An 18,895-nucleotide genomic window follows, 5' to 3' on the forward strand; every position below is an offset into this window, starting at 1 on the left:
TTGCCTCCCTCCTGTGAATGACAACTTGTTGTTCACATAAAAGGGTTAGTCTTGATATTTTTTGAGTGGATTTGTCAGAGGTTCTTCTCCATAGTTGGTGGGTTACTGACAGTAGATGGCAGGAGTATAGGAGTAGGAAGCTGTGGACGGGGAAAGCAGCAAAACGTATTTTAGGGTCAGGGTTAGGTTTGGGGTTCAATGCCCATCTAAAAAATTCAATATCAGTTCAAGTGTACTCAATATTTAGAATATTTTCACTGCTTTACCTTGTCGTCAGACAGACATTTCCAATGGGAAACTGAAGCCGCTGTATCCATGTATGGTCTCTAAAAGAAGCTACCAGACTCCTTTGAGAAACACAGTAATTTTACCTCTCAGCACAAAGGAGTCGCTGGTTTTACCGCTGCCTCAATCGCTTAGTTTGCTTGTGTTACACTGTTCAGTTTGGGTGTGAACCACCGTGTTAAATCACAAAAGTCACGCAACAACACAGAGGAACTAACTGATGGTGGCAGCGGGAGAGCAACAACTGAAGTGTTCGGCAACGTAAATTTACTGTTTTTGTCAAAGGAGTCTGGTTTGGACCACGGCTTCGAAGAGAGAGCCCACTTCAGAGCTAACCCTTCAACATCATGACACCTGAGCCAGCTCGCTTTGCTGCTTTTTCATGTTGTGAATCAGCAGTAAGTTGACCCTTGACCTTGGATTCTCTGCACCCTGAAGGTTTAGAAGGAGCCATTCACAGATAATAACGAGATAATAAGAGGAGTGTGTATTGTGAGCAGTTTGTTTCCTTTGTTTGTGTAGGTGCCAAACTTCATCAGCCTATGCATGCTGCTTATGGCAGGTAGCTATTAGCCATCAGAGTTGATGTCAAGTCACTGAATTGGTTCATGCTGCAGTACAATTCTGTTTTATATTTTAATACAATATAAACAAGTTAATGCTTTTCTTTTTTATAAGCATCTGTCTTCTTGCAACAGCTGCTAAACTCTTTCATGTTACATGCTGACCAAAAGAGCCTAATCCTGGTTTCACACTGCGACGACGAGCTGCACTTGCACCGTGCTGGTTTAAATGGTTCCTGTGTGTATTATATAAACATTAAGCTATGAGTTATATGTAAATGAGCTTCCCCAAAGTCAGGAAACTCACAGATATCCATTGTTTTCCATCTCACATCAGTCAGTGCAATTCAGCTTCAGTTCAAACTGTGTGAAATTAAGGAAACCACAGGATCTGGATTCGTGTTTTTGGTGTCTTTGCACTATTGTGGTGTTCTAACTTTGTGTGTGTGTGTGTGCACTTGCAGGTTCTCCCTCAGGTTTACCCACTTCTATACCTGGACAGCCTGGGACACCTGGACCCAGAGGAGCGCCGGGTAACACAGGATACAAAGGCTTCAGAGGTACGCACACTAAAATATATACAAATATATAGAAAATATCTAAAAATACATCTAAAATACAGCTGGGTGTTAGTACCAGTTCACTGCCACTAGATGTCGCACTAGAGCTCCTGCACATCAGGCCAACCAGACTCCACTGACAAAAACAGTCATTTTCATCAAAAAACACACTCCAATCATTAAACATTAAATTCACCGAAACTGTCTCAGCTCATCGTGTACATTTATCACTAACGCAGATAAGGTTTTCACCCATTGTTCACCTTCTGTCATCCTTTCCACCTTCTGCCGTCTTTCCCCCGTCCTCCAGGTGATCCTGGTGACTGCGCCTGCCTTGGAGGAGGCGTCTCAGGGGTGCCAGGATTACCTGGGTCCCCAGGAAACAACGGCGTCCCCGGCTTTCCGGGACGAAAGGGCGAGTCTGGTGACCCTGGTTCGCCCGGCTTTAATGGCGTTCAGGGACCTTCTGTGAGTAGAATGTGGACTCTGCTGTTACAGCTTTCGTCTGTGAAACTGGTTTTGCTGTCTTGTCTCTTATCTTACCACGTGTGTCCTCCTGCAGGGCCGTGCTGGTGACAGGGGTTTCTTTGGTCGTAAGGGAGAGAAGGGGGCGTCTTACTACCCCAGCCTGGGTTTGGGCGTGAAAGGAGAGCTCGGACCGACGGGACACAGAGGGCCTACAGGTGAAACTGGAAAACCCGGCAGAGACGGACTGCCTGGCTTCCCTGGAGCCCCTGGACCCCCGGTGAGTGCTTACACCCAGCATTCATGTTAATCTAAAGCTTTTCACCTCACGAGTTGTGGAAAAAAGGCACCAAAATCAGGATTTTCAAACAGCTTCTCCTCCCTTTTCCCATCTGTCCTCCTCTCTCCTCCTCAGGGCGACGCTGGCTTTGGCACATTTGGAGAGAAAGGTTTCCCGGGGTTCCCAGGGGCTAAGGGTCGTCCTGGAGGCCCCGGCGAGCCCGGTGTCGGCTACGTTGGAACGCCCGGCTTTCGCGGAGAGCCCGGAGACCCTGGTATACCTGGACTGCCAGGGCCACCAGGTTCCCCCGGCCCGAGAGGTAAGTGAGTCCAGGGGAAGGAGCGACGGAAGGAGAAGAAGGGAGAGGTGCTGGGTGTGTGTGTGCGTGGATGTCAAGCCGTATTCTCCCCCACAGGGTCAACCCCCCCCCCCCGCCCATCCATCCATCCCATCCCATCACCATCCATCCTCCATGTACTGTAGTTATCATAGCAACCTCATCCTAACTCCCTAAACCATCAGAGGACATTTGTAGGGGACAGACAGCTCCCGGTTCATCTGCCTCGCTGGAGCAGCCGAACCGTCCAGGACCTGAAGGGACACCGCGGCTCTCGTTAGATCTCTACCAAAGCAGCTTCCTGCCCTTCATGCCTCAGCTGCAGCAGCATACTGTTAACTACATGATTAATGGTCTCCATTAATGTGCTTATACACTTCTTCTGCAGCCAATAATCTATAATCCATAAACTGCTTCGGTAGATGACTGATTGACGCGCAATGATGAGATTTTAATGCTGATCGCACAACAGCTACTGTGCTTGTTTAGTCTCAGAGGACGTGAGAAGACTTTACTCCAAATCAGTGAATCAGCTGATGATTGAAATTAGTTGGTTTGGTTTTGCTGCTGGTGTTTTCCTCCTTCACAGGAAGTCATTTCACTGAATGCAAACCATCCAGCCAGATGATGTTTAGAAGAACCTGAGGGAAATGTAAAGACTGAAAGACACCGGCGGCGTCCTCCAGACCGCCGTCCCTCCGTTCTTCTTCTCTGAGACTAAACGACACAAAGTCCTCCTCGGCAGCAGCTGGCCACTCATCCTCAGTGTGAATGTGTGCTCTCAAACCGTGAAGCTGATGCTCAGCAACTGATTCATTTTGCTCTTAATATGAAGGTTATTGTCGCTCACATGAGCCGAGAGACGCAGAGACGAGACGGCGACAGCAGAGTCTCTTTGGTGGACATTCAGCCGCAGTTTGTTCTGTCGCTTCAGCCGGCGTCGCTCGCTCGCTCTCTCTTCTCATTGGGCGGAATAACCTGTTTTTTAAGCATTTTAATATGCTTTTGCCTTAACTGAATGAGCCTTTAATTAATTGAGTGGAAGTGATTGCTGATTTGCTGATATCTGTTTGATGACAAAGACATTTAATTGCTTTATTGGCGCATGCAAATGACCCTGACTGGCTTTGTATGCTGCCACCTTCTACCCCTCTCTCTCTCTCTCTCTCTCTCTCTCTCTCTCTCTCTCTCTCTCTCTCTCTCTCTCTCTCTCTCTCTCTCTCTCTCTCTCTCTCTCCATCCACCCATCCCTCCACCTCTCTGACCTTCCCTGTGCATGTGTATCTGTCCAGGTGAAAACAGCTGTGGAGGGGTTAATGACGCCGGAGAGGGAACGGGTGGGTAACTAACTTTTTCATCCACCAGCCAGAGTAACGAGCCTGGGACAGTTTGTAGCTGTAGTTTTCAGCCACTGGTGGATTCATAAAGCGTCCCTCGAGCACGGCGACCGCTTGCAGAAGCAGCCGAGCAGGAAATTATACCAACCAGAGGCAAGATTTCACATGCAGGCCAGACAGGAAGTGACGTTGTTAGATGGAAATGAACGGTGCTAGTCAGGGATTTGGCCAACTTCAACCAGTTAATCAGGTATTGCCACATTCAAACATCATGTGTTCACAATGCAAACAGCTTGATTGACAGGTCACTGTTTGGGCTGCCAACTGCAATATGATTCGAGATGAACTGATTCAACACAGAAAAAACATGCAGAAATCTTGAAAATGTGGTTTCAGATCACAAAAACTTGGTTTCAAATCTTAAAAACTAAATATAGAAACCTTGTTGAAATAATAAGCCTGAAATATTACGTCTATAATAATAATTGGCTCTTTCTTTGATGTGCTCATTGTATCAGGAAGTAAGAAAACTGTTTTGTTGTGCATTTTATTGAAATTTTTATACTTGCATGGCAGCAGAATGACGCATCCACAAGCCCGTTTGGAAAATTTTAAATGTATTTGTGACAGAGAATGGATTAAAAAGGTAAAATGATATTTGCAGTGTTTCACTCTGACCAGCAGGGGGCAGCGAATACGCTTCCAGTGACCAGTTGATGCTTTGTTTGCAGCGTGAACATGTGGCCAGCCTTGAAAGAGAAGTGTGGTGATCGAGGAAGAAAGACAAAGAGTTGGAGTAACAGTAACTCTGTTAGATAGACTCGGAGAAAGCAAGTAATTCTGGGAAACGTAGTCTAGACAACGAGCTCGCTGTCAATCATTTGTTCATGATGAAGCCGATGGAAGCCTCTCGCTCCCTGCGTCTCAGGGATTCCACTCTGGCGCAGTCAGTCGATGATTGACAGCCGAGTTTCAGGTTCCCGTCCAATCACTGGACAGCCGCAGCTGGTCACGCTCTCCTCTTCCTCCAATCAAAGCTGCTGAAACCTGGCGCATGTTTTCAAGCCCTGCCTCTGCTAAGTGCTTTTAACCAGTGAGGGCTGGGGTGGGGGTGGGGCGGGAGGTGGCAATGGAAGTAATAGAACTCACCCCCCAAACAAAAGATTGAATTCATGACTTTTCTAATTATTTAACGTGTTCATCATCCTCTAAGTTTTTTTTAACTGCCCCTTCATTGTGACGAATTTGCTACTAACGACTAAATAATTCCCATGATCAAAGTCTAAATGAACCCAAGTGAAAGTCCTTTATCTGAGAGCGGTAACGGCGTGAATGGAGGCGACAGACAATCAACGTTGCGAAAGACATTCACGAGATTTGTGTGTAATATTCTCATTATTACTAAATGTGTGCTAGGCTTTAGTGCCATGTTGCTAGCTCTCTGTAGCTTAGCATAAGGTAGCGCTGTCTTAGATTTAGCATCAGTCTGCTTTTTGTTTGTGTTAACTGTTATTCAAAGGGCCGAATGCTCTTCTTCAGACACCTCCTAACGTTCTCCAGCTCTGTAGAGCCGTTAGATGATTGGACCAGGTGTGTGTAGCGTAGTTATGTCTTATATGGAAGGAATGAGTAGCCAATGTTTCGACAAGTGTTCACTGTAAATGTCTGTTAACGTCTATGAAGTGTGATTGCTAACCTGTATGTGACTGCTACCAGGCCAAGTGCTGCCTTGCACCATACCTGGTGAGGATGGAGACCCCGGTATCCCCGGTATACCTGGACGACCAGGTACAATTCAGCGTCTTCTTTTTTTAATGTGATGCATTCATTGATTCTGGCTGTTTTCTCTTCGCTCGTTATTTAGTTTAATACTTTTTTGTCTTATTCTGTTTTAGTCGAACTGAAAGGTCTCCAGGTTCTTCTGTCAATTGTTGTTGCTTTGTTTACGTTCTTTTTGGGAAGGGGTGGGGCTGGAGGGCCAGTCGTGTTTGGGTTGGTACATAGAAAAATGTAGTTTAGTTAAAAATGTGAACAAAATGAGGCATCGTCATAATTGGAGTCATGCCTGTCTGCACCTGTCAGGTCCTAAAGGTCAGCCAGGTTTCCCAGGATCACCTGGGCGTCCAGGGTTTGGCAGTGCCAAAGGAGAGAGGGGAGACCCCGGTTTTGGAGGCCAGCCTGGACCACAAGGTAAACCTGTACTTGGTTATCCAGAGTAGAGTCAGTGCCAGACTCCGTTCATCGCTGTCACTATTTTACTTTTGATTTTTCCTCCGTGCAGGTTTCCCTGGACCCAGAGGGGACCCTGGAGTTCCAGGTCTTCCAGGACAGGCTTTTGACGGAGGCAGGGGCAAGGATGGAGTTGCAGGCCGTCCTGGAGCCAAGGGCCAGCCTGGAGAGGTGCTGGGAGCCACGCCTGGAGCTCCAGCACGGGACGGTTCACCAGGATTCCCTGGAGACAAGGGCCAGCCCGGCACACCGGGAGGATCTGGATTACCCGGTGGGTCTGAGACAAGACTCACATTGTTAGATTCTGAAATGGGTGTTTCTGTTATTTTGTCCACCTCATTAATATCAGTGAGGGTGGGCTGAACAGCAGCAGCGATGTCTGTGAACGTTTTCCTTCCTCCTTCCTCTGTCAGGCGGGAACGGACGTGATGGTCTTCCCGGACGGAAGGGGGAGCGCGGAGTCGACGGTCTTCCTGGCATTCCCGGCACTCCCGGACCTCCAGGGGAGCCGACTGGTGGCATCCCAGGTCGGCCTGGGTCTCCTGGCCCCCGGGGACTGAGCGGACCGCCAGGTGAGAGAAAAGATCAGCAGCCCTGTTCATGTTTCGCCACCAGACTTCTGTTCAATTTTGTATGAATTTAGAAATTTTGGACTCCACGTTCTACAGTTGAGACATCCCCTGTATGTCCACCTAAAGTCACTTATAGCTTGATTTATAGCAAAAGAAGACAAACCGTTATTTAGCTCGACCTTGGCTGTTGTCTGTCACTTCTCATCCCTTCACTTGTACCAGTGTTGGTTCATTCCTCCCTCTTTTCACCATATTTCTTTCACGATCCTCCATTTTCCAATCAGACGCCACAGTTGTCCGTTTTGTTCTTGTTGTTCATTTAAACTCTGCATCACCCAAAAGAATGTCCTCTTCTCCTGTTTTGTATTTCTCTTTGTCTTCCTCCTTTCATCCCTCCTTCCTACACACCACCACCATTATCTCCATCCATCCTCTCATCCCTCCATCCTTTTCTTGGTGTTGGGTCATTCGCTATAGGCTGCCAAGGTGAGACACTCTCTTCCCATCCCTCCCTCCATCCCTCCCTCCATCCTTCCCTCCATCCTCGTGCTGTTAGCCCAAACGCTTTAACTGCAGTGTTCCTCAAAGTGTCTGCCTGCTCTCGTTTTACTCATCTGTACGGCACAAAAATGTCCATCTCCATCCATAATTTGACTTCATCTGGTTTTTCTTGTGAATGATGAAATAATTATGTGGAAGCCATCAGAGTTACGCTCATTAAAGGACCAAACACTGCAAATAATTAAGCTTGTTTCCTTGTTTCAGAACATTGCAGTGTGAAAATAGCTTGTATAAGACAGTTAATCTACTGTGGTGAAGTTAGTCTTCATCAGAGTGGCTTCATTTGCCTGCGTTTTGGAAACTGTCTCTTGATGGTTGCATCATCATCCTGCACAGCTGGTGCTGTTTTGGAAAAGTAGATTAAATTTCCATTTTTTTCCGTGCACTTTGAGGACTTTTCACCCACGCTGGCACAAAAGTTGAGACTGAAAGTACATTCTTGACTTTGTTTGCAGGCGTTTAGTTCAAGCGCTTGTGGAAAGGTGGAATTTTAAACTTTCCTGGTGTTTGTTTGTTCTTCATCTTACAGGCTTAATTTTCAGCAGTGTAGTATTTGAACGTAATGCCCTTAAACTTAAAAAGAAACTGAAACGACAGCGAGCAGATAAAACTAAAACGATATTGCCTCATCACCAAAACAATTTCAGTATTAATTAACGTAAATTGATTCTAGTTTTAGTTTGTTAGCACGAAGATTTTAACGTCATTTCGCACCACAAGACTGAACAGTGAAAGCTGAAGTCTCGTCATGCCAAAGGTACACAGAAGATGATACAAATATTTGAATTAGAGGCATTTTATATACAGCAAAAACTAAGTAAAATTACTGTAAAATTCCCTAAAATTAAACCTAAAAGTCAAAATTAAAACTTAAAAACTAGCAGAACGTGGTTGTAAGTACTGTTAGATTGTCCCTCCTCCAGATGTGAACTCGTTTGATTAATGGTCAGACGAGTTGCTCCCGATGGACATTTTAGCTGTGAGACATTCAGGAACAGAAAGTTCTCTGGGGAAATGTCGCTGCTGATGTTTGGTTTTATTTACTAACCCTCGTAGTGTTTATTGCGTTGACTGCAATAAGCTTGTGTGACGTTTTAGCCTCAAATGCTGTTTAACAAGTCGCTGCATCAGTGACCGTAGACGCAATTTCCACACTCTTAAAAAGGACTGCTCAGCTCATCCCTGCGATGTTCCACATCAGTGACAAGCTGGACAGATACGTCCAGATTAGCTGCATGGATGTGTTGAATATGGGCCTTTTTTAAGAGTGTAAACAGTAGCGGGTAGTGTGCTGTCTTGTAGGACAAACAAACTTTAGACTGTTGAACGTCGCTAATTCAGTCTGGAATTGCACTTGAGTTTCTTCTATATTTTAATGAAGTCGTTCAGTATAATTTCAGATTTGATCAAGCAAATTTTAAACTCCTGTCAAAGTGCAATTGCAGCCGAAACAAGGCAATGAAACAATGTAATGGAACATGTGTGTTTACATTGTTGTCTACGTTTTGGCTTTTTGCGTGTGTGTTTGTGTGAAATCATTCGTAAACTGGTTTTGTTGTGTTGGAGGTAAGTTTATTTATTACAAACACAAGGTGAGCTTATATTTGTTGGCCTTGTCTTGCACATATTACCATGTGACATGTAGATTATGTCCAGCGTCTGACTTAATCTCTCTCCACCTTTCTTTTGTCCGTCTCGCCATCCTTCATCTGTCCCTTCGTCATCCGTCCACCGCCAGGTTTCCCTGGTCGCAAGGGAGAAAGAGGAGACCCAGGTTTCCCAGGGCCAGCTGGAATGAAAGGAACCCCAGGACTGCCCGGCACCCCTGGATCACCAGGGTCAAGGGGACCCCCTGGACCTCCAGGACCAGGAACTAGGGAGGGAATCCCAGGAGTGCCAGGAAGGAAGGGTATGCTGGAGCTACGTCACAGTTAGCATTCTTACATTAAACTCCTTCTTACAGAGACAACAATATTTTGATTCTCTTTGTCTTTCCTCAGGTGAGAGCGGTCTGCCAGGACTGATGGGTTTCCCTGGACTACCAGGACGTCCTGGAAGCCCAGGGTTTCCCGGAGGGAAAGGACTGCCAGGAGGGCCTGGAAGAGACGGAATCCCCGCTGGCCCTGGATATCCCGGACAGAAAGGTGGAGTCAGTTAAAAAGTGCTCACAGCTGCCTCTTTTCAATGGCATCATCACAAAGATCCACGAAGGCCAGACGATCTGCCGCCTGTGAGCGACACTAACGTCCATGTGGTTTTTCCTCTGTAGGTGAAAGAGGATATCCTGGCCTCCCCGGCCCAGCCTCTCTTCCTTTTCCATCAGAGTTTGTGGAGAAAGGAGAACCCGGAACCCCCGGAAGCAGCGGACTTCCTGGTTTCCCCGGACCCAGAGGTAACACTACTTCCTGACCCAGGCTGTAAAACATGATGTTGTGTTCAAATGTAATCAGTCATTTCCACTCTGTGGTTTCAGGGGACAAGGGCCTGCCAGGTCTGCCCGGGCGTCAGGGTCTGCCTGGACTTCCCGGTTTTGCAGAGCAGAGTAAAGGACAGCCAGGACAGCCTGGGTTTCCCGGGCGCCCCGGATCTCCAGGCATCCCGGGACCGAAGGGAGAAGCTGGAATCATGGGATTCCCCGGAACATCTGGAGAAAGGGTAAGAAAACACACACACCTAAAAACAGAAACATGCAGCGAGTTCAACCATTGAGATCCAACTTCTGATGGCTGCTTGCAGGGTGATGATGGCGCACCTGGTTTACCTGGAAACCCCGGTGAATTTGGTCGGCCTGGTGGCAAAGGTGAGCATCGATATCAGGCCAAAAAAACATCCAGCAGCCAATCTATTTTGAGTAATTGAGACCATAACTCCATTTGTTGTCTCACATGTTTTGTTCCTCAGGTCTACCCGGAGACTCATTTGGTTACCCTGGAGCTCCAGGAGCTAAAGGCCTGGCAGGAAACCCAGGCTTCCCAGGTACCCGCCTCCTCTTACCTGAACATAACAGTGTTTTATCTGGAATGACCCGCAGTGGCTCCTTTAAACAGCAACACAGTTAAAACCCACAATCCAACACTTATTTATTCACGTTTTCACAAAACAAAAACTACTGCTCTCTTTTATGCTTTAACAGCTGTCGTGCCAAACTCTTGGCTTCAGAGGCAGTGGGTGATGTCACGGTGGCTCAGTCCACTACTTATTATGCAGTCTGTGCCTTTGATGCTGGAAACGTTTGTGGTCTTCTGTAAAAATGGAATTTCCAGTTGCAGAGGTGATGTACAAAACCTCTTGTAAACATTGTCTTACCGGCCTGGTTGATCTGTCCTCAGGTGGCCGTGGCACTGACGGCGCCCCCGGTGACAGCGGCTTTCCAGGAGGCCCAGGTTTCCCCGGGACGAAAGGAGGTCCTGGTGAGGGAGGACGGCCTGGAATAATGGGTGAGAGACCCCGACTGTGACTGACAACCCCTTTCCATATTTCCTCCAAGACACCAGAGAGAGTTACACTCAGAGTCAGGTGGTTAAAGTATTTGCCTCGTCCCCTCTGCAGGCTCCCCTGGTTTCCCCGGGCCAAAGGGCCAGTCCGGCTTCCCAGGGAGAAGAGGACCAGATGGGTCTTCTGGTCTGCCTGGAGGTCCTGGAGGTCCTGGAGCCAAAGGTGAGAGAAATATTAGTTCAAATTGTGTTTTTAAATGAGAGGAGGTGTCACATCAGGGAGGAAAACTCACTCTGTTGTGTTTTTGCAGGTTTGTCTGGATCCCCTGGTTTGGATGGACTTAATGGCCTTGCTGGACCCAAAGGTCTCACCGGAACCCCAGGCAAGGACCTCATCACACTCACCAGAGTCCAATCATGCATTTCTTTTTACAGATAGCTGTTTTTCATAGTCTGAGTGTCGATCGATTTCAAATTAAGCTGATGGACATGCGGTGCTATGATTAGCTGCTCATGTTTGTTTCCATGGTGACCAGGATGTGTGCACTTCCTGCGTATAAACATCCTGGTCCAGCCCATCTGACCACAGGGTCTAGAAAACATTTGCAGTCAAAGTCATCGACAGTAGAAGAAGCAGGTGATGAAGATGATGATGAACATTTTGTTGTGTTTGTATCCAGGTGTGAGTGCAGGAGGTCGCCCAGGTGCCCCTGGTGCTCCAGGGTTGAAGGGAGAGCGAGGCATCTCCTACCCCGGAGGTCCAGGCTTCCCCGGACTGAAGGGAGAGAGAGGACAGTCAGGTGAGAGAGACTTGAAGGAAATCAGGAACGCTGATGGAATGGAAAGTAAGAATCACAAAGATCAAATAATGACTGCTGGATTGTTTTTGTGTTAGGTGGTCCTGGATTCCCAGGGTTCCCTGGTCTGCCTGGACCTCCTGGTGAGACTGTGGGCTCAAATATTCCTGGACCTCTGGGGGACCCCGGCCTCCCTGGACTGGATGGAGAGTATGGTAAATAAATTTTCTCAATCCAGTTTCTAGTCTCCTCTCCTCTCCTCTCCTCTCCTCCTTCTAACCCTCCTCTGTCCTCTAGGTTTTCAGGGTCCTCCAGGTCCTCCCGGGCCTCCTGGTCCAGGCACAGCCCAGGGAGACAGAGGGGACGCTGGGCTCCCAGGCTTCCCCGGCTCGCCCGGCAGGAAAGGAGATTCAGGCGGCTCCGGAGGCTCCGGACTTCCTGGCAGTCCCGGTTTCAAAGGTGAAGCAGAACTATAACCAAACATTAGTGTTTCTAAAACAAACAGATAAATAAAGCATTGGTTTTCTTGCTTTTCAGGAGAACGAGGTGAGACCGGCTTCAGCGGAGGTTCTGGCCTCAAGGGTTTCCCCGGTGACCCTGGTTACTATGGAAACAAAGGAGCTAAGGGACTTCAAGGTAGGAGGACTTTTGTCTTTCCACAGCAACTGTGATGGTGCAGAAAATGAATTCAGTTTACTCTTCCACCGCTATTCTGTCTTTTTTCCGCTCACACATTCATCCTATATGCTCCCTCCACCCTTCACCCGTCCTCCATCCTCCTCTTTCTCCATCCCTTCGTCTCCAGGGCGTCCTGGTCGTAAGGGGATCCCTGGAGTCACTCTGCCGTTGCCACCGCCAAACTTCCAGCGACCCTATGGAGAGATGGGCTTTCCCGGTGAAATCGGACGCTCCGGTGCCCCCGGAGAACCCGGACAGCCCGGAATGCCGGGACGTCCAGGTGAGGAGTGAGACAGTCTTTTAAATGATCGTTGTCACATTAAAGACATCATCATTTACATCAAATGAGCTACAGTGTGTTAATTAGTGAAGGTGTAGCTAGGCAGAGCCAGGCTAGCTGTTTCCACCTGGTTCCAGTCTTTATGCTAAGCTAACTAGCGTCTGGCTGTAGCTTCATACTGAGTGGTGTCAATCTTCAGTAGCAAAAAAGCATCACAGTATTTCTTAACGGTGTCATGAACAAACACAAGTTTTCCATGTTCAAACCATTTATGGACCCCTGTATTAATAATTATAATATCTAAAGAAAAGTCACAGTTAATAAAGTGCAGTAATGCGGGGTGCTTCAATATGAAATGAAATGAAAATAAAAGTAAGATGCTCTCCTACAGGTGCAAAGGGTCGTCCTGGGTCTGTGGGTAAACTGGGCAGGACTGGATCATCTGGTCTGCCTGGATCTATTGGTGACCCCGGACCCCCTGGTTTCCCTGGACCCACTGGAGAACAAGGTCAGCAGTCTCAGTCTGTCAAAGATAGAGCTTAAAAAAACACAACGATGGCTCTGCTGAAAACACAAATTAACCTGGATCGTGAATAAGACAACACCGTCTGTCCGTTCGAACACCCCTCAGGTCTCCCCGGTAAGGCCGGCCGTCCCGGCTCTCCCGGCAGCGTCGGCCGCAGTTACGGCATCGGCTACACTCTGGTGAAGCACAGCCAGGACTCCCAGGTCCCCATGTGTCCTCAGGGCATGGCCAAGCTGTGGGACGGATACAGTCTGCTGTACGTGGAGGGACAGGAGAAGGCTCACAACCAGGACCTTGGTATGGAAGCTGTTTTATAACAGCTCAGCTGCTTCCTGTCTGCCCATCAGTCATTGTCCAATACCCCCTCTGTCCTCTCTGTGTCTTTCCAGGTCAGCCGGGGTCGTGCCTCCCCAGGTTCAGCACCATCCCCTTCCTCTACTGCTCCCCCAACGAGGTCTGCTACTACGCCAGCCGTAACGACAAATCCTACTGGCTCTCCACCACCGCATCCATACCCATGATGCCTGTGGCCGAGGGGCAGATTCAGCCTTACATCAGCAGGTACGGAGCCCGTTTGGTGTGACGTTGAGGGCCACGATACCGCACAGGTGCGCATCTTTAATGAACCTGTTTCCCTCCAGGTGTTCCGTGTGCGAGGCTCCGTCTCAGGCCGTGGCGGTCCACAGTCAGGACCTGTCCATCCCCACCTGTCCTCCCGGCTGGAGGAGTCTCTGGATAGGATACTCCTTCCTCATGGTAAACCAAAGGCTGTTAATAACCATTTTCTCAGAAAGCAAAGTTTTAGTTTGAGTGAAATAAGAAAGTGCAGCTATGCTTTCAAAAAATCTGGAGTTTTTACTTGAAATTAATGCAAAAATTAGAGCTAAAGAAAGCAGCTTTTCAAAATAAAATGTCCTCTACTTCACAAACAGTTACCAGCCTGTCACAGGACAAGTGAAGGCCTGAACACAGGATGCGTTCACAGAGGCGTCGCTCTGCTAAACAGCCTCATCCTGCGTTAGAAAAGTGCTTAAAACAACCAAAGAGCGCATACAAGAACCACTCTTAAATCATTTATTTGTCAAAAAAGAAGCCTGTTAAGTTTGTATGATGGTTAAAAAGTAAAATATATGTAACACAGACAGAGAACTGTGTGAAACGTTCGTGAAAACATCGCTGTTTTGTACTGTCCGCTGCAGTGGAATAACAGATGAATAATCTGTGAGATCAGAATTTGAACTACAGCCAGATTTGAAAGCATTTGTTGAGCAAACAGCTGCTTCCCTGCAGCAGCAGCAGTTCGCTGCAAAGACAATAAAGAATGACCTCTTAAAATCTCGGAAATGTCTGGTTTGCAGCACACGGCGGCCGGCGCTGAGGGCGGCGGTCAGTCCCTGGTCTCTCCCGGCTCCTGCCTGGAGGATTTCCGAGCGACGCCGTTCATCGAGTGCAACGGGGCCAAGGGCACCTGCCACTACTTCGCCAATAAGTACAGCTTCTGGCTCACCACGGTGGATCCCAGCCAGGAGTTCGTCTACTCGCCGGCGATGGAGACCCTGAAGGGAGGCCAGGAGCGCTCCAGAGTGAGCCGCTGCCAAGTCTGCAGCAAGATCTTGTAGTAGGAGCAGGCGAGTGGAGGGAGGGAAGCGTCATGTGACACCTCAAAGGAAAAATAAGGTGTTGATGACGGAGGGTGAGATGATTTATCAAGAAATCTTTAAAAACAAGAACACGTGACTGACTGAAAACGAGCCCCTCTCCTGCTTCACCGGTGGTTTCAGAATCGAGTTTTTAGAGTTTTTGACCCGCTTTAGGAACGAAAGGCTTGTTAAAACAAATAAATGATAGAAGAAGAGTTGGAGGGAGGAAATGGAGAGAGGAAGGCTCCACTGTGGGTGCTCTTCTCCGCGTTATCACTGACAATGGTGCTATTGTTCATGTCCTTTGTGTCTATTTTGTGTCTGTTTTCTCGTTACGGTTTTGGCGAGAATCATTCTCGGCTACCTCGGAGAGTGCCGCCCCCTTTGGATAGCACTGCCCCGCTCACACAGCAGGCCGCTTCAGGTCGCTCCGTTTCTGACGATTCCGCTTCAAACGCACGTTTTTAGTGACACGGCTGCCGCAAAACTTGCATTTCCTGCCGGCTGCAAACACTTTACCTGCTTTAGTTCCAGGTTCTGTTGGCGCTGTCGCCCTCTGGTGGCTGTGCATGCTTTGCAGGAGTGACCCCGCTGGTTAGCGCTCACTCTTTACAGCACTGAGATCAGACTGCTGAGATCTGAGACTTGTTTTTTAAAGTTGCATTAATGTTAACATCAGTCGTCATGCGTTAAAGGAAATGCATAAAGGTGTGCGACTTTTTTTAAGCCGCTTTGCAGTATTTACTTCATTTTTTGTGCACAACATCAGATGCACGAATCACAATCAAGAGAAAATGCACTGCACTTTTCTGCAATATGAAATGTAAAGATTGAGGAAAGAAAAGCAACTTTTCTGCTCAGAACCAGTCAAAAAAGCCCATTTTTCACTCTCCTTTTTGTGATTTGTGCATCTGTCTCATCTGGATCTGGTTTCCTAACACCATAGAAAACAACATTTTCAGCCATCAGCGATCAAATCTCAGATATTTCAGCTTCCTCGACAGCTCGAGAAAACAAACCTGACAGAAAAGAGCAACTAAAGGTTCATTTTAATGCATTTTTATCATTTCAAGCAAGTTATAAACCTCAACAAGCTGATTTCCATAGATCCATATTTTAAACCAGCGACAGCCTGGAAAGCAGGATGAGCCTCATTCTTCACCCTGGAAAGAGTTATATGAGGAAATAAGAGCGTTTGTGACGAAGCTATAATTTTACGTTTCTCATGTTTCGTGTGCCTGTGAACTCTCTACACTTCACAGTTTGACTCCATGGTGCTACAATACCCTGACAGGTGACTTGAAAGGCAACATTGAAAACCTTCTTATTAAACTGCCTGCAATAAAACAGCTGCCCAGCACTTTTCCTCTGAAAGCAGACGCTCTGCAGCCGTCAGCCGTGGTGATGAACGATGTGAACGAGGCCCCCCCGCTCGTCGATATTGCACTGATGTGAACTCATACAAACAAGTCAAATCAAGGGGCTGACTTCCTCTCCATCTCCACCTTCACGGGCTTTATGTTGTGACCAAAGTAGTGTTGTTTTAACCCCTTCATTCACGCTAAATTTGCAAGAGGAAACCAAACACACTCACACACACACACTCTGATTGATTGTTAATTATTGCTGTACATAGTGCTTTCTGTATTTCCCAGCAAAGTATGTTAGAGCAAAAGTCTATAACGCTGTTAGCTCGAAGTTTTATTTTCTTCTTTTAATGCCAGTCTGGTGTCTTCTCTCTGTCCTCGGATAAGAAGCAGGAAGAAGTTGCCTGTAAATGTCGCAGTGACGCGTAAGATCAGAATTGGCCTTTTTCTACATTGAGTTTGGTTTGCATTGTAAATGAAAGGTCTCGACAGACTTTCTGGAGAGTTAGAGCAGAATTGGTCATTTTTCCTTTGGGTGTGGTTCGAAATCCAGCCTGGCTCAGTCGACCCTCCTCTTCAGCTTCATCCTCGGACAGCGGAAGCTGCTGAGTGACTTGTAACCACTATGACCGCCGTGTCGAGCACATCGCTCTGTCTCTCTGCGGGTAGCCCTGATTTTTTTTCTCACATTTTGCTTCTTTTGTTTTTCTCTCTTTTTTTTGCCAGCCTTTGCTGTTTTGTAATCTAGATTGTAATTATTTTACTTAAGTCATGATACTATCCCCTGGTTTTATTTACTGAGATGGAGGGAATGGGAAGATAATGATGTGTACATTAAATATTATGAAAAAAATGTCTTTAGGATTATGTTTTTATATGGAAAATGTATTCACCGCCGATGATTCAACAGACACAACAGCTGTTTTTAATGTCTGTTCGGTCTTCACCCCGAGAATGTTTCATGCAGCAACATACTGAAAGTGACAGAAAAGAAATGCAGTTTTCCTCAAAGAGGATCCAGAACAAGAAAAGGTAATAACATGTCTGTTACTGTAATGTGTATTTCTGTGCTCACACACTTTGAAATAAAGTCTTTAAACTAACGGAGAGTTTCTGCTGCAGAATGATTTCTCAGTAAACGGTGTCAGTGTTCTCATGGTGGCAGCAGGTCCTCCTGGTGTTTGTTCTTATGTGAATCCTCCTCTCAGGATGTTACCAGTGTTTGTTTAGCTTTACTCAGTGTGAAGATAATGTTTGAGATCAGATTACTGTGTGCTTGGCTAGTTAAACATCAACACCTTGTGGCTCGTTATGATTTACTGACGCGTCGTAAAACCAAACAGTTAGCAGACGTCACATTGAAGGTGTGATTTTCTGGTTGATGCTCGTGTTGCCTTTACTGTCAACACAGCGTAATGACTCTCAGAGGTGGAAGAACTACTTAGATACCGCAGTGTGGAGATATGCTGTGACTTGAGTAAAAGTACGCAAGCAATTCCAGCAACATGTACTTGAAGTATCAAAAGTAAAAGTACTCACTGTGCAGCATGGCCGAGTGATTGGGACTCAGTTCCACCTGCTGTGGTGCAAATGAGTGACATCAGGTGCAGCGCAGACAGTCGCTCCCTCCTGCCCGTCCCTGAACGATTCTTCTCTAGTTCTGAGTTCTGTTTGTGTCCTTGACCGTTTCATTTTGTTCTCAACAAATAGTACAATGTGCATCAGTAAAGATGTTCAACTTGAATGAATCGTTCATCAGGATCAGACGTGTGATTAAAGCGTAGATAGAAGTCATCACATGCAACAAGATGAGAGTGTTTCATTCAGGACTTCTTGGCTCCCCTGTTACCTTTTACAGGTTAGTATGAGATGGTTTGGGAAGTTCTGGTGTGTTCTTGCATGCTGTGGAGATGGGTGGAGCTGGGCTCCTGGGCGTGGTTCTCCAGGTGGATGTGGAGCTGGCTCCATCACAGCTGGGCCTCATCACAATCAAGCACAGCATAAAGACTGTGGACTGCAGCAGACTCGTTGGCAGATTGTTTAAGCTGCTTAGTGGCAGAGTTGTTTGCTTTAATAGTGCTACCTGCAAGGAGAAGTTATATTTAACTCTTGCCTCCACCTGCCTCGAGCCTCCAGTCCACAGCCATCACTGCCTAGTTCCACCTGTGCCTCCAATGCTGTACTCAAACCTGAGCTCTGCGCTCAGTCTCTGAGCTGCTCTCCACCTCAGTGCCTCATGGCTCACCTGCTGCTCCCAGGACTTCCCAGCTACAAGTTTCACTCAATAGATTCCTGTTTTTAGCCTTGCTGCCTGTCTACGTGTCTGATACTGGTCCAAATCCTGCCTTAACACAAAGTATATGACCTCACCTGAATCCCAGCATGACTCCCACCTGACCAGGTTGAAGATTTCTACAAATGATTAATCAATTAACCGGCAACTATTTAGAGAAGTCCTTATTCATGCAAAAGCATTTCATGGTTCCAGCTTCTCACATGTGATAATTGCTGCTTCTCCTTCTAATTTCCTAATTCTGATTTTTAATAATTTTGGACACAGTTGTCACTGTGGGGGAAAAATTGAATTATGGAGAAAATACTCAGATTAAACCATAATGAAAAGAATCAATAGTTGGAGTCGTGTGCAAAACAGTTTAAAATGAGCTCCAGCGTAAAGAGTAAAATCCTGCTTTCACATTAATGCATGAGTAATATTAATCTGATGATATCGTATAAATAGTATATCAGTCACAGGGGACATTTACTGCACTGGGTACTTTTATGTATTTCTTAACTTTTTTGAGTACATTTCCATTGCAGGACATGTTTTCATAATGTGGTATTTGTACTTCAGTAAAAAGCTTGAATGCTTCTTCCACCACTGTGTGTACAGACCAGACAGAAGCAGCTGTTGAAGTGCTTTATTATACACAACTGTCTAAGTCTTTACATTAATATTGATCAGACGATATGTTGGCTGATCT

At 46.8% G+C, this 18,895-nt stretch overlaps 1 protein-coding gene across 1 annotated transcript in view; it reads left to right on the forward strand.

The window, feature by feature from the left end:
* The window catches only part of col4a6 (collagen, type IV, alpha 6), a 103,569-nt gene extending 86,555 nt beyond the window's left edge, over positions 1 to 17,014 (forward strand). Inside the window, exons 21-48 of the mRNA XM_070992693.1 lie at positions 1,313 to 1,408; positions 1,719 to 1,876; positions 1,971 to 2,153; positions 2,289 to 2,472; positions 3,783 to 3,827; positions 5,544 to 5,615; positions 5,910 to 6,017; positions 6,109 to 6,327; positions 6,470 to 6,628; positions 8,928 to 9,098; positions 9,190 to 9,333; positions 9,459 to 9,581; positions 9,663 to 9,844; positions 9,926 to 9,989; positions 10,091 to 10,165; positions 10,519 to 10,626; positions 10,739 to 10,846; positions 10,935 to 11,006; positions 11,304 to 11,423; positions 11,519 to 11,635; positions 11,718 to 11,879; positions 11,958 to 12,056; positions 12,226 to 12,378; positions 12,770 to 12,886; positions 13,010 to 13,201; positions 13,294 to 13,465; positions 13,546 to 13,660; positions 14,263 to 17,014. Of these exons, the coding sequence (XP_070848794.1) occupies positions 1,313 to 1,408; positions 1,719 to 1,876; positions 1,971 to 2,153; positions 2,289 to 2,472; positions 3,783 to 3,827; positions 5,544 to 5,615; positions 5,910 to 6,017; positions 6,109 to 6,327; positions 6,470 to 6,628; positions 8,928 to 9,098; positions 9,190 to 9,333; positions 9,459 to 9,581; positions 9,663 to 9,844; positions 9,926 to 9,989; positions 10,091 to 10,165; positions 10,519 to 10,626; positions 10,739 to 10,846; positions 10,935 to 11,006; positions 11,304 to 11,423; positions 11,519 to 11,635; positions 11,718 to 11,879; positions 11,958 to 12,056; positions 12,226 to 12,378; positions 12,770 to 12,886; positions 13,010 to 13,201; positions 13,294 to 13,465; positions 13,546 to 13,660; positions 14,263 to 14,523 (3,779 nt within the window). The 3' untranslated portion in view covers positions 14,524 to 17,014. The remainder of the gene's footprint in view (positions 1 to 1,312; positions 1,409 to 1,718; positions 1,877 to 1,970; positions 2,154 to 2,288; positions 2,473 to 3,782; positions 3,828 to 5,543; positions 5,616 to 5,909; positions 6,018 to 6,108; positions 6,328 to 6,469; positions 6,629 to 8,927; positions 9,099 to 9,189; positions 9,334 to 9,458; positions 9,582 to 9,662; positions 9,845 to 9,925; positions 9,990 to 10,090; positions 10,166 to 10,518; positions 10,627 to 10,738; positions 10,847 to 10,934; positions 11,007 to 11,303; positions 11,424 to 11,518; positions 11,636 to 11,717; positions 11,880 to 11,957; positions 12,057 to 12,225; positions 12,379 to 12,769; positions 12,887 to 13,009; positions 13,202 to 13,293; positions 13,466 to 13,545; positions 13,661 to 14,262) is intronic.
* The last annotated feature ends 1,881 nt before the right edge of the window (positions 17,015 to 18,895 follow it).

This window comes from Chaetodon trifascialis, chromosome 23 (genome assembly GCF_039877785.1).
Source record: "Chaetodon trifascialis isolate fChaTrf1 chromosome 23, fChaTrf1.hap1, whole genome shotgun sequence".
NCBI classification, from domain to species: Eukaryota; Metazoa; Chordata; class Actinopteri; order Chaetodontiformes; family Chaetodontidae; genus Chaetodon; species Chaetodon trifascialis.